Source organism: Nuphar pumila, chromosome 1 (assembly GCF_984573655.1).
Source record: "Nuphar pumila chromosome 1, dmNupPumi1.hap1.1, whole genome shotgun sequence".
NCBI classification, from domain to species: domain Eukaryota; kingdom Viridiplantae; phylum Streptophyta; class Magnoliopsida; order Nymphaeales; family Nymphaeaceae; genus Nuphar; species Nuphar pumila.
Window position 1 is genome coordinate 44,385,745 of NC_143249.1, and position 14,475 is coordinate 44,400,219.

Below are 14,475 nucleotides of genomic sequence, written 5' to 3' on the forward strand. Positions count from 1 at the left end.
AAAAGTGGAGCATTTATGTGAAATAGTGAGATTTTATGATAAGCAATACAATTTTTGATGATTTGAGGTTTCTAGAACGAAACCGGTAACAAACCCTCAAAATTGGTATTTGGATCCGGATCTTGACAAGATTCGATAATCCGACTTGGTTCATGGAACCCAATGGTAAATTCAATGGTTTCGGGATAATAGCGTGAGATCCGAAACACGTTTCAGGTAAGAGAGGGCAAGTTTAGAACCAACAGGTGAAAAATCCACTTGAAAATGGAAGAAATCCATCAACAAGGAAAAACGTCCAAATATGACATAAATAGAATTTTCTTGCAAAAGTAAACACCAAGTGATGGTGTGGTGTAGTGGTAGGACGCACGGTTGTGTGGAGCCATAACCCAAGTTCAAAACCCCTGAGCGCTCACATTGAAATTCGGAACAAAACTGAAAGGGTTAAATACAATTTAATCCACACACTTTGCAATGAAAAGTAATGTAGCACAACTGGTGGGGCTCGTTACCCCTTAGGTTAAAAACCTTAGTTCAAAACCCCATGTGCACAAATTTTTCTTTTTACATACAAAGGTTAAATTTTTTACTTTGGTGGAAAAAAAATAATAAAAAAGGGAAAATCGTGGGTGAGTTAAACTCCTACTTTCTAGACCCTCTCCCATGTGGGAGTTGGCCTTTTTGCTTCCTCTTTTCCAAGAAACATGGGAAATCCCCCCAAATGAGGTGGGGGTACCACTAAAGCAACCAATAAAGGTAGTTAGAGAAACTTTTGCTGAAGGTAGGGGGGGCAATTTAGGAAATGCTTACACCCACCAAAAAACGTGGGATGGGGGTTTGAGAGTTGAAAATTTGAAACTCCCCTAAGAAGGGGGGGAATTAAATGAGAAAATTATGATGGGGAGCCACACGAGACTACTCATCTCTCTCTCTCTCTCTTGACGTTTTGGCCAACCACCCCTTTCTTCCTTGCTGATTGTGGGGACTCCATTATTGAAGCTGGGTGGGTTGCTCCAACGAAGGAACGGGAGTGCAGCTGTAAGACTTCAAATATATAAGGGGTGCTATATATTGTGTGTAAGTGTTTAATGTCCTATTGCGCAAAAATGTCGCAACAACACCCGCTTTGTTATAAACAACACCATCTGCCTTCTTAACAATCGATGTCATGGCTCGTGCTCGGAATGGGCTGAGTCATCCCTTCAACGAAATAATAAATTCATGGTGGTTCAGCGAACCACCCTTGTCTTGGCTAACACAAGGGTCTCGTGTTGTACATACCCTTGGGTGTTGGAGAGCCAGCTCCTTCACGTATGGAGCTTCATAAGAGGCCGGTGAGCTGCTAAAAAACCCTCCACCCAGATGAGCTATGTGTCTTCATATAAATATAAGTTAGTTCAAGTCGAAAGTGTTTAACCCAACGAGTCTTTTGATATTAGATTATGTTCTAATGTGTATTACCATGATTTGAGCATCTGAAAATGGTGATTTACATATTTGATGCTGAACAATAATCCATTGTATTAAACTAGCACTTATTTTTTTGAGTGGATACATGAGCCTTCACGTTGGGTTAAGTCATGAAAAAAAAAAGATGGTTCTGTTAACTTGACCTTGTAGAACACAATAATGAAGACTCTAATGTGGATCCCGTTACATCGAATCAGACAGAGTTACGGAGTCTAACATCTTAGTTTCTATGCCCAACTTTATTTACAACAAAAACATTTATATACATGCTGGTTTTTACTTATTGTGTTTGATATAATTTAAAACTAAGTCAATCTCGTGTGCATCTTATTTACTATTTTTATTCCTCTTGTGTTGCTTTCATCCATTTTTTTTATGCAAACTATCTCTAATCATTCATTTATTCCTTCAACGAATTCTTATTGGTTCATTATCTATTGCTAACTATGGGTCTGGTGAGTAAATAGCAGTATAGCCTAGTGACTGGAAGCTACAGTTTGGTTCACATAATAATTTGTTTGGGTTTGGACATACTAGTGAGGGAAGCACGTCATTTTTTGGTTATAAGAAACAGAAAATTTATTTGATACATTACAGTGTGCTCATATTAAGAAGCATGTCATTTTTTGGTTATAAGAAACAAAAAATTTATTTGATACATTACAGTGTGCTCATATTAATAAGCATGTCATTTTCTAGTTATAAGAAACATAAAATTTATTTTGATACATTACAGTGTGCTCATATTAGGAAGCACGTCATTTTCTGGTTATAAGAAACAGAAAATTAACAACCATGACTTACGATTAACACAATATGTTATTTCTTATTCTGAAAAAAAAAATTAACAACCATGACTTAAGGTTAAAACAATATGTAATTTCTGATTCTGGAAAAAAATTAACAACCATGACTTAAGGTTAACACAACATGTAAAGGTACTTCTTATTTCTTATTTTGAAAAAAATTAATATTGGATGGTTAGTAGCTGTGAGTATCTACAATATATTGCCAATATTGTAGCTAAATAGTAGTTGCACACATATGAATAGCAAGGTGACACACAACCGGTTGAAAGGGGTTGAACAACAACACGCACATGCTATTATAGCATATTATGCTTCTTATAAAAATAAAAAAAAACTAATTTTGATGGCACCCAACATTTGGTTGGCTTCGGTTGGTGGTGAGAGAGGCTCGGTTGGGGACCTGATTTGGTCCCAACCAATGGCTAGGCCACTTGTGTCTAACCGGGTTGGGCCAGAGGTCTTGTGACGTTACCATCTTCAGTTGTGGACTGGAGGAGCCGGCATTGCTTACTACCTAGGAGTGATACTCGGCTGGAGCAAAACCGTAGGTTACCTCTCCTTGGTGACCGCAACGGTGCAAGCCTTTGGGTTTTATTGTGGTGACCTTTCGGGGTCTGCCATAAATGCGCGACCCGATGGTGACAGAGCACCATTGACTCGGGTGCTAGCTGGATCCTACATACGTAGGTGTGACAGATGGGACCAATGGGTCCCGTTTCTTGTCAGACAGTTTGCGACAAGACAAGCACTACTATAACGGCTTGTTTCAATAAAAATAACGAGAGGCTATGGTATAAAGTACTCGAGTAGTCACCATGACGCGATGAGTTGCGATGACCATAATCAGAGAATACTCTAGAAAAGAATGTATAAAACAAATAAATTATGCCACAAAGTTGGCATAGTTCATGAGGTACAAATGCCTACACCTTAGCTCATAACTTCAAAAAAAAAAATTGATGATTGTGGGCTCTGAGTCGAGCTATGTTCCAAGAAATGCTATCTTGATGCGGTGCTCATGACACCCTGACAAAAAAAATCATACAATGTGTGTGAACCCCAAGGCGGGTTTGGGATTTTGAAAATCCTCTGTGGTGCGATGACTCGCACAGAAAAATAATTGAGAAGTCAAATATGAGATTTATGAGGCTCTGAGTATACCTAAAATAAGGTATATTTTACCCGACCCCTCGTACTGCGATAGCTCGCACTTAGTTATAAAGAAAATGTAAAATGAAATATAAAACAAAAAACCTTTGAGACTTTGGGTATACCTGAAAGACGATATATGTTACCGGATTCTTTGGGCTCTAGGTACACCTGAAAGATGGTGTATGTTAATGGACCCATGGTCTACCTTAGAGAGGGTAGGTGGTACAAGCTTCGTGGACATTCTTGTTTTTGTGAGAGCTAGGCGTCTCACCAGATCTCCAGTCCACGAAGTTAGGCGACCAGGACTACCAGTGTGTCCTAGGTGGTAGATCCAGGTCTTTTGTAGAAGTGTCAAGGGTGCATCCTAATTCTTGTTCTAGCCACTGGGGAGTTCTCTCTCGGTCATGGACCATCCCCTTTGGATATCCGTACGGCTAGTCATACGGGTTACTAAATAATAGACCCTCGTATGGTCTCGGTCCGCTACGAGGTCTATGCTTGTGCGTACCCATAGGGTAAGAGTAAGATAAACATTAAATAAATTAAGTTAAATGAAATACTCATTCTTAAAGAATAGTGAATTGTTGATATGACTTTTGTAAAACTTGTAGAATCTATAGCTTATGCTAATGTGAATAAATGTATTTTTAGTCCAGTTATGTTTTGCACCGTATCATGAATTAGAAAGCATGATTATTTTCTGAGAATAATACAAATTCCCATGCTAGTTATATCTGTAGTTGTTGCACATATTTGTACATAGGACACTGAGCACCACATATAAATATAATGCTTCTTACGTAGACAGGGGAGTCTGACCCTTTTGCTTTAAATTTTTTTTAGGTAGCAACTAAATCGGAGCATCCTGTGCGTCGCATATGGTCATAGTCAAGAGATCTCAGTTTTTCAGTGTTTTCTGTTTGAACTCTGATTAGTAGATTTACATTTCTGTTATGAGATGTAATTAATGACATTAATGCTTTAATTAATGGTATGCTTTTAGTACTTCTCTGTTTCATCCTGTAATGCACCCGACTTGTGTTTTCGCACTTCCGCTATTTAAAAAAAAATTACTCCAAAATTTTTACTATAAAAAAAGTTGGGGTGTTATATGTAGATAGTCAATTTTGATGCCCTCAAAATGAAGAACATCGAGGTGAACTATGATTTAATAGGTGAGTCATCGATCAACCAAAGTTTTTGTTGAAACGATAATGACATTATTCAAAGTGTCCACCCTATAGGTCCAATCCAATGAGATTGGATCCAAATATCATGAACTATATCCAACTCAATTCATCCCTGATTAGATCCAAATGTCATGTATTATATTCAACCTAATTGGGTTGGATCCAAATATCATTAGTTAAATCCACTACCTAATTTAAGATCTAAATTCACATTGGTCTCGAATGCTAGGATTTAGATCCAAATCCAATATGCATAATCTAAACACATACAAATCATTTACTTTCTTGTTTAGTTTACATAATTTAAATTTTATAATTATTCTTGCAATGTTATTCATAACTTTAGATTTAATTTCATAATAATTTAAAATCAAGAAAATCAAAAAATTGCACTCATGTTATAAATGCAGATAATGTTTATAATTTATTCATTTTAATTGCCAAAGAAAAATCTTGGGTTTTATATCCTACTCTCCTTAAAAAGAATTTTATCCCCGAAATTCAATATAAGCATTAAACAAATGAACTACCAAAATATAGTTTATCATGATTTTATTACAGACTCTGATAAAATATTTACCCTCAAAGATTAATACTTATCTTTAAAAAAAATATTTATTTAGGTTTAAAGACCTACAATCACGTCTGTCATGTGAGGTCTCTAGCATGTGTGTAGGTTTTTGCATTACACTATAAATTTTTAAGCAACAATAACATCAAATAATCACAATTAAGTTGGATCATACTCAAAGTAATGACTGCATGCTCGACCGGTCAAGAGTCACAAATCCTTTAACTTAGGCTATGATACCAAACTTGTAACACTCCAATTTTTAAAACTGAAAACTTTAGAATTTTTTTCTAAGTCTCTTTTTCATGATTTTTAAGAAAACAACAAAAACTCTTTTTAAATATAGTTCAAGCCTTAGGCGAGTTATAATTTACAACTCACACATGTAAGACTAGAATAATTGAATCAAACCATCAATTGAATTACAATAAATCAAATACTAATCTTTCAAATATCAGAGCTTACAGGACTAAAAAATAATAATAAAGTAAATAAAAAGATTTAGTCCATCCAACAACCTAAAGGAGTGTGACCCTCTTGACGCCACCTTGAGCCTCCTTTCACTACCGTCTAGCTTATTTGTTACTTGAAATATTAAAATGTATGGGCATTAACCACAACACCAGTAGGAAAACATCATACACACGCATGAAAAGAACACAAATACATAAAGCATACATCTTCCCCAAAGCAAACAATTCATAGCATGTCATAGCATATAAGCCTAACAAAGTTCATGATCACAACAATAATAATTTAATCATGTAGGATTATACAATAATTCATTCTTACCATCAAGTAACAAACCTGCATCATATCATTAGTAATCAAGATCACAGTAAAATAAATCTATATATGCCAACATATGTAAGAGCTAGAAATTATACATGACATGTATAGAATTTTATGCCAACATTCAATGAATCATTTGATTACTTATGAACCTAATCTAATATATTGTTTCTCTTTCCTTTCCTGAAGGTTACACACTCAGGACCTAATCCTGACTCAACAATCAGATGGGGGTTTATTATGCTATGTATTTTAATTAACCTATCGATTCAAAGAGTCATGCCAAATATCCACTAAAGCGATCTTTAACCGAGTGAGACTTAACAATGGTCCAGGGAATCGATTTCTACTCTACAGTATCTCATAATAAATAATATATCATAATGAACATGGGTAATCATAAACATACATCCTTAATCTTATATATCAGAATTTACTTTCATTGTTCATCCCCAGAAATTCACCATATCTTGAAAACAAGTTTCACTCTTGATCACCTGGTCTTGCGAATGTATAACCTCACAGGTAGTTTTCGCCTTCGTTGGATTACTTAGTCTTTGACAATGCACTTCCTTATAAGAATTTACCATCTTCGTGGGTTACCTGATCTTGGACAATGCACCTCCTCACAAAAATTTACCGCCCTAGTTGGATCACCCAATCTTGGTCATGCATGCCTTCACAAATATTTTCTTTGGAACAGTTCCTCAATGAATCTATTGACATACATACATAAATACAGTTAATCGCTCATAAGGTCAATAGCCACCAATTCAAGCACAAGGAGGTATACATTCAACATGTATTACATCAAAGGTTACGATCATATGACAATTTAACATCTAATCGCATGTTAGCATATCAATAGGGTTCTGCGACTTAATAACTCTATCATTGAGCTTAAACTTTTATCGCATGCATTCATAACCTCAGCTCATGTGGCATTTCAACATCACACAGAATCAAATCATCACATGCATTGACATCGCAACATAGCCACATGCAACATCATATTTCATATTATTTAAAATCAATACATTTATAAATTAAACCTTGAACCATGTGTACTCGATTAATTGAATCAATCATATCTCATAATTCAAAACATATGTATTTTATAATATGAAATATGTAAACCTTAAGCATACATATTTTTTACATATGTCACTCAAGTCATACTTACATAATTTATATATGTATGCCTATACAAACTACATGACTCAATCATCATACTTAAATCTTATGTTTTAACATGCAATCTCATATGTCATCATGCACAAACAATCAACATGCTTGCATACAACATATTCATGAAATAATTCATATAAGAATATATATGATTTACATCCCATATCATATCCCCACATGCATACATAAAAGTTGCACACACATGCAATCATGACCATGCTTCTACAAACAAACATTTGATTTTAGCAAAATAAGTTCACAAGTCAAGATATTATCCAAAATCAAGAATTATATAAAGTCAAAATTTGTGTGTTGTTCATGGGTTTGTCAGACTATAAAACCAAATAGATATATTTTCATAAAAATTTATAATTATACCAGAAGGTATTAGCTTTCAAATCCAATGATAGATCTTAGAAAAAGTAATTTTGTTTGCCTGAAGAAATTCATGTACCAACGACTATTTTTCTGTTCTGACAGAACTTGCCAAAATCTTGCTTCACAATGAAACAATCACCAGAACCAATCCGTGGGGGGTTTTATCCTCCCAATTTTTTTTGTGATAGTCATACTTGTTATATTTCAAAATGAGTTTACAAAAAAAATCTATCATATGAATTTTCTAGATTTTTTGGACCGGACCCTGTCTGCGATAATTCTAGATCCAATTTTTTTGCAGAATCTAGATTTTCACACGACTTGTGTGAGACCTCTAGATTTATAGAAAACAAAACTTGTTTTTCTCATATCTATTACTATGATGTACACAACATATCAAAAAAATAGCCATAAACTCAAAACTATTGATTTGTTATATTTTTTTGCAAAATTGCGATTTAAGGTTGAATCCAAATATCATAAATTATATCCAACTCAATTCGTCCCTAATTAGATCCAAATGTCGTGGATTATAGTTAACTTAATTGGGTTGGATCAAAATACCATTAGTTAAATCCATTACCTAATTTAAGGTTCAAATTCATATTGGACTTGAATGCTAAGATTTAGATCTAAATCCAATATCCATAATCTAATCATATACAAATCATTTACTTTCTTGTTTAGTTTACATATTTTAAATTTTTATAATTATTCTTGTAATATTCTTCATAACTTGAGATTTAATTTCATAATAATTCGAAATCAAGAAAATCAAGAAATTGCACTCATGTCATAGATGCAGATAAAGTTCACCATTTTATTCATTTTAATTGTCAAAGAAAAATCTTGAGTTTTACATTATATTATAATTATATTATAGTTAAACTAAAAATATTTACATTTTTGACATTAATAAACTTCAACTGACATAGGCATAAGACAACTAAATGTGTCACTAACATGAATGAAATTAATGATATGTTGGATAAAGTGCACACCACACTAGACTCATATAAAGTTTAAGGATCTCTCCTGCTGTAATTATGATGGCTGCTGGTTTAGATAAGAAAAAACCTAATATAAGTTCAGTCATCATTCTTTGAATCAAAGCACCATAGTCCATCAAGGTCATATATGTCCATATCACCGCTTGCTTCTTTTTCTTTCTAAATATAATGAAAATTGTATCAATCAAAACATTAGCAGATTCAATGCTTATCGGGTGCCTTGCAAGGCGCTCAATTCAATCAATGGTCCATTTGCTAGTAATCCACTCTTAGATCAATCTTTTTCATCAAAGAATTATAAGCCATACTTCAAAATTTGAAGACTATTGAAAACAAGAGTTTGTGAAGCAAGTATGTATGTATGTATGAGCCTTGACAATTGGTTGGGTCATTAAGCAAATGGCTAGCAACTCATGCATTATATTAGAGGTATACTGGAAAACTTACATTCGACATTAATGAATTTCAGTTGACACAAGCATAAAACTAGGAAATATATGTTTTTGAATTAATGGTTCATGATTTATAAAGTATATAACATACCACAATATACTTAAGATAGCATGTGAAACAAGCAACACTGAATCTAATGTCTGAAAACCTTGACAAGACTAAGGGCTGGAGAAACCAGTAGAACATAAAATAAAACATGTGAAACTCAATGTTTATATATATATATATATATATATATATATATATATATATATATATATATATATATATATATGACAACTCAAGGATCTCCCTAATTATAACTAAGAGGGTTGCCACTTTCGATCCGAAAAGATATTCTAAATGTATTTGTTAAACCAGTCATTCAAATCTTGATGAGAACCCAATGGCAGTCCATCAAGGTTGTCCAAGTTTAAGCCATGGTAGCACTGCAACGTCAGCCATCTCAATGGATGATGCAGGTTGCTCACCAAAGGATCCGGTGGAAGTGAGTTTGCCACGGGTGAATCAAGCCACTCATAATTTGATCCAACTGGATCCTGCATTATGGAACCTGGGTCCATCATTATGGAAATGCCGGGCTGATGGTTTGAGGAAAGTGGGCCTCTCATCGTTGAGCACTAATGACAGTGATGACTCATTACCAGACAATTTGTTGGCTCACACATAACACATTCATCCATTTGTAAAAGATTTGCTACTTTGTTAATAAAATTAAGGTCAAATAGAGATTAAAGTTTATTATCATATGTGCAATGAGTTATTTAGAGAGAGATAGAGAGCTCACCGTCATCTTATCATCAACATCATCACCACCCTTATTCAAAATGGTATTATTATTTCTTTTCTCAATGATGGGGTACTGAGAATCACGCATCCGATACTCATGCATTATAGAGTTAATCTTTTTGCCATTGGGGTGTTTCCCTTCGTAGTATCATGAGGCCGTGGTCATCAAGAATGTCACTGTTGGTGGCCTTCCAGTAGCCCTCACTAGCCGATTGACAGGGGCGACACCGACAGTTTGGATACTTTTTTAAATTCTTAATGCAGATTCACTTGTAATGGATTAAATTTTAATTAAAAATTAAAACTCAATTCAAAATAAATTTTTAGCATGAGATTCATCTCAAATCCATTGATTAAGCTATCTTTAAATTTTAAGCGAAATTCAAGTATATTTTAACTTCGTATCTAACAAATTTTCAAACTCTACTCAAATGGTAATTGGACATGTATTTTAAGTTTCATGTTGACATTAAATATTAAAATCAATATTTTTATTATTTAATAATTTCAAAAAATTGCAGTTGTTATATCATTCTTTCTTTAAATAAATTTTGTCTGCGAAATTTAATTAGGGTTACTTACCGAATAGATTATCTTTATTTCTCAAAAAAATTTCATGTGTTACATCTTTACCCCTTAAAAAAAAATCATCCTCGAAATTCAATACCAAAACATTGAATCCGAGAACTACCACAATATAAATCACCACTGCATACTTTGATAAATTAATTTAACCTAAAAAATTCATACTTATCACAAAATAAATTTTTGTATAAGTTCTGAGTCGTTATAGTCAAGTATGTTACATAAATAGTGTATGCAGTTAACCATTGCAGAACAAGAGACATTTCGTGCATGAGTAACTTTAATTACTTTTTTTTAAACTTTTTTTTTACGTGATGCATGTCATGGCTATATAAATGCACAATAAGTGTTTTCTGTTTTTTTTTTTTTTCAAATCAAATATGTTAGGACAATTTACTAGGAAATGACACATGGATCATGTTTTTTTCATAAAAAATATGACTTCTTAAGTAGTGATTTTGTTTTTAAATTGCAGACCATTGATTTTTTAAATCATATAAAAACTACTTGGGTGTCTAAACCGGATGATCCAAGAGTCGATTTATATAAAATCAAAGCATATATCACGGATGTATGGTTAGATTTTAGAAAAAATAGAAAAATAAAAACTTTTAAAACCTGATATGCTAGCGGTAAGCTAAAAAAATGTAAGCAGCTACCACCTTCTATATACATTGCAACAATCAAATACACCTATGAGGAGTCTTGGGTTAGGGACCCATTGGACCTTTAAACTTATTAGGTTCTAAGAGATGGCACTTTGTTTGGAGGTTTATTTGGCAGGAACATAATTCTTGTATCTTCAAAGATGCTGTCGCGACTCAGTTTGTGATTTCTTGGCTTATTCTGATGGTTTTTTTTTTAGATCACGACTCAGTTTGACACAACCATATTCCATCTATTTGCCTCCCTAATGGTGGGATCGGCATGGATATGATTTGTTCAACAAGGTAGATGCAAAGTTATCCATGTCCAAATATGGCTTAAGATGGACTATTTGTTCAGATCTGTGTTTGTGTAAGTTCAGGCCCTAATACGTGTCCAGTTGGTTTAAGTGGTCCTAATCCATTAAATTTTCTATTATAATTCTGTGGGCACTCGTTTCCCGAACCACTTATCTGGTACGAACTACTCCAGATCCAACCTGCACTCACTTAACCTAGGGCTGTCAATGGGTTGGGTTTGTATAAGGTTTCCGACCCAACCCGAATCGGAATTTAGGGGTATAGGAATAAAAAGTGCTGTATGGATTAATATTGGGGTCAATTAAAACCTGACCCAAGCAACAAGTTTGGGTTATGATTTTTGCCGGATACATAATCTAACCTATATATATATATATATATATATATATATATATATATATATATATATATATATATATATATATATATATATATATTTTGCCAGATATCCAACCGGACCCAAGTGTTTTGCATGTGTTTTTAGTAAAAATGAACTCATGAAATTATACAGATACAGTTTTGGGATCTTATTTTCATGACCAACTCGAACCTGACAATTTGTTATTTGGTCAGGTTCGGTTACACCCTGATGGATCGGGTACCTGACCCATTGACAGCCCTAGGTTACCCAGATACTGCTTGCTGCTTCGCCATCCTTACAGTCCCAACTGAACAATTGTATTTCCACGTTTTTTGTTTCTAACTAGGGATGCAAATGGTTTGGATTGGGCTTAGGTACGTGGCAAAAACCAGATCCGACGACCAATATAACGTTGGCTAGAATTCGGATTCAAATTTAAACGCTAATACTAAATTCGTTTTTTTTTTTTGTGTTTTACATGTAATCAGATTCGGATATCAATCAAATCTGGTTATCTATGGGAACTGGTAGCTAAAAATCAAAACCCTATGTGTGTTCGGTTAAAAGGGGATGTGGTTTTGGCTTACTAGATGGAATCCGTTTTCATCAAATATTGGATGCAATCCGATCCATTGACATCCCCATTCCAACCTGTTGAAATGAAATTAAAATAGGAAAAATTAAGTGATGTTTGGTACACCAACGCGGACTCATCCATATTTTCAGGCTTGGACAATATGTACTTCAATCTGGATCAGGTTGAGAACAAATATGGATAATGGGTGAGTTCATTAGGAGTAAAGTCAGATCGGTAAACCACCGAGGTGGTATCCCATGTGGTAAGCGGGGTCCTGTGCCAAGCTGAAGGCCCAAGTTCGAATCCCTCTGTCACATGGGGCGTAAGAGATATCTGGTAGGGTCTGCCTAACCCAAGCTTGCCTTTCACAAAAAAAGAAGAAGAGACCGGTAAACAAAGCTGACCATATCCGCGGCCTAAAAAAACATCTATTTCAAAATTGGGAATTAACCGAATCTGATTAATAACCAGATTCTGTTAAGAAATCGTAACCGAGTCCAATTACGTATATTTAATTGGATTCGGTATTACCTTTTATCTATCTGAATTCGAATTCGAATCCAAATCCGAACTAATTAACAGGAGGTATTGGCTACTTTCGACCCGAATCCGAGCCGTTTAGATTCGAGTGGAACCGGAATTGGATCCGGACTTGCTCTTCGGGAAAACAGATACGATATCGAGTCAGGTCTGACCCTATCAAGATCCGACCCGTATTCATGCTTAAGTCCGTCCCACTGGCTTCCGATCGACCTCGTTTTCCGTCGGAGATCGCTTCTCCGGACTTCGATCTGCTTCACCGAACGCCCGACGCGGGAAATGGCCGGAATCTTCCTTGCCACCGGCAGATCTAGACCCGCCGGAACGTCCCCGCGCTACTAGAGGCCGACCTGAGAAGAAGAAGAAAAAGAAGAAAAGGAAGAAGAGAAGAAAAGAGAAGAGAGAGGAAAGGGGGAAGATGTTGAGGTTGAGAGCGTTCCGGCCGACGAACGACAAGATCGTACGGATTCAGGTGCACCCGACACACCCTTGGATCGTGACGGCCGACGCCTCCGATCATGTCGTCGTCTGGAATTGGGAGCACCGCCAGGTTCTCGCCATCATCCCTTTTCCTCCTTTTTAGGGCATTTTTTTTCTTCCGATATTTTCCCTCGTATCCATCGATCTCTTTCTGAAAGACGTTCGTGAATCGTTTAGATTATCTATGAGTTGAAGGCCGGAGGTGTCGACGAGAGGCGCCTCGTCGGGGCGAAATTGGAGAAGCTCGCCGAGGGCGAATCCGGTAATGATCTCGTCACTGAGATGCGTTTCTGTTTGAGTCTACACGATTTGGAGTGAAAATGCTGGTTCCTTGTTTGTGCGATGCGGTTTCTGTTTGAATTTCATTGGTTTGCGAGATTTCGTGCTTTGCGAACTCGTGATTGCTTGCACGTGCTTGTTGTTAGTCGTTATCTGTGATATGGAAACTAGTCCTTGACATAAAGAATTTGTTCCTTTTCCTGTTTCTATCCTTTAATTTTGTTTTTATTTGTTTTTTTGCTTTTGTTCCTTCTAATTTATTGGCATTTGGATTCGTCTTGAGTTGAAACTTGTGTCCGTGAGTTCGTGATTGGTCACACTGGATCAATTTACCGAGTGAAGTTGGAAAATTCATAAACCTTTGTTTGCAATAAATCTTTTTGTGGTGTGGTTTTCTTTTCCTTTCTGGAAAAGACATTAGAAAAACTGCGGTTGCTTGTGAAGCTGATCACATATGTTTAGGAGAATGATGAGCGTTTCAATGGTTGATTTATACCAGAGAAAATGGGAAAGCGAGATGCATCCAGAATTGTTGGAAGACTAACTTAAACAGGATGCTTGTGTTTTTAGTGTTTCGTTCATCCAACATAGTGCAATTTTCTGTATGGTGTTGTAGCAAATGTGGCTTCATGTCCCACTATTTCGTTAGTTTCTTGAATTTGTATTTTGCAAAAATTGCATGCACACACACACGAAAAAAAAAAGAGTCGTTGTTTTTTATATCTGCATGCTAGGTAAAACGACTTGCTGTTGTACTGGGATACAATACATTATACAGTAAAAATGCACAAACCGCTTGGTATGACTACACTATGTGCACACAGCTACAAACATATCTAGTCATCATCTATATCGAAGGTTAAGTTTTTATCACCATTTTTCAAAT

At 35.3% G+C, this 14,475-nt stretch overlaps 1 protein-coding gene across 1 annotated transcript in view; it reads left to right on the forward strand.

The window, feature by feature from the left end:
* The first annotated feature begins 13,052 nt into the window (after window positions 1-13,052).
* LOC149848847 (uncharacterized) overlaps window positions 13,053-14,475 on the forward strand; it is a 39,528-nt gene continuing 38,105 nt past the window's right edge. The window contains exons 1-2 of the mRNA XM_089997687.1: window positions 13,053-13,380; window positions 13,488-13,572. Of these exons, the coding sequence (XP_089853813.1) occupies window positions 13,249-13,380; window positions 13,488-13,572 (217 nt within the window). The 5' untranslated portion in view covers window positions 13,053-13,248. The remainder of the gene's footprint in view (window positions 13,381-13,487; window positions 13,573-14,475) is intronic.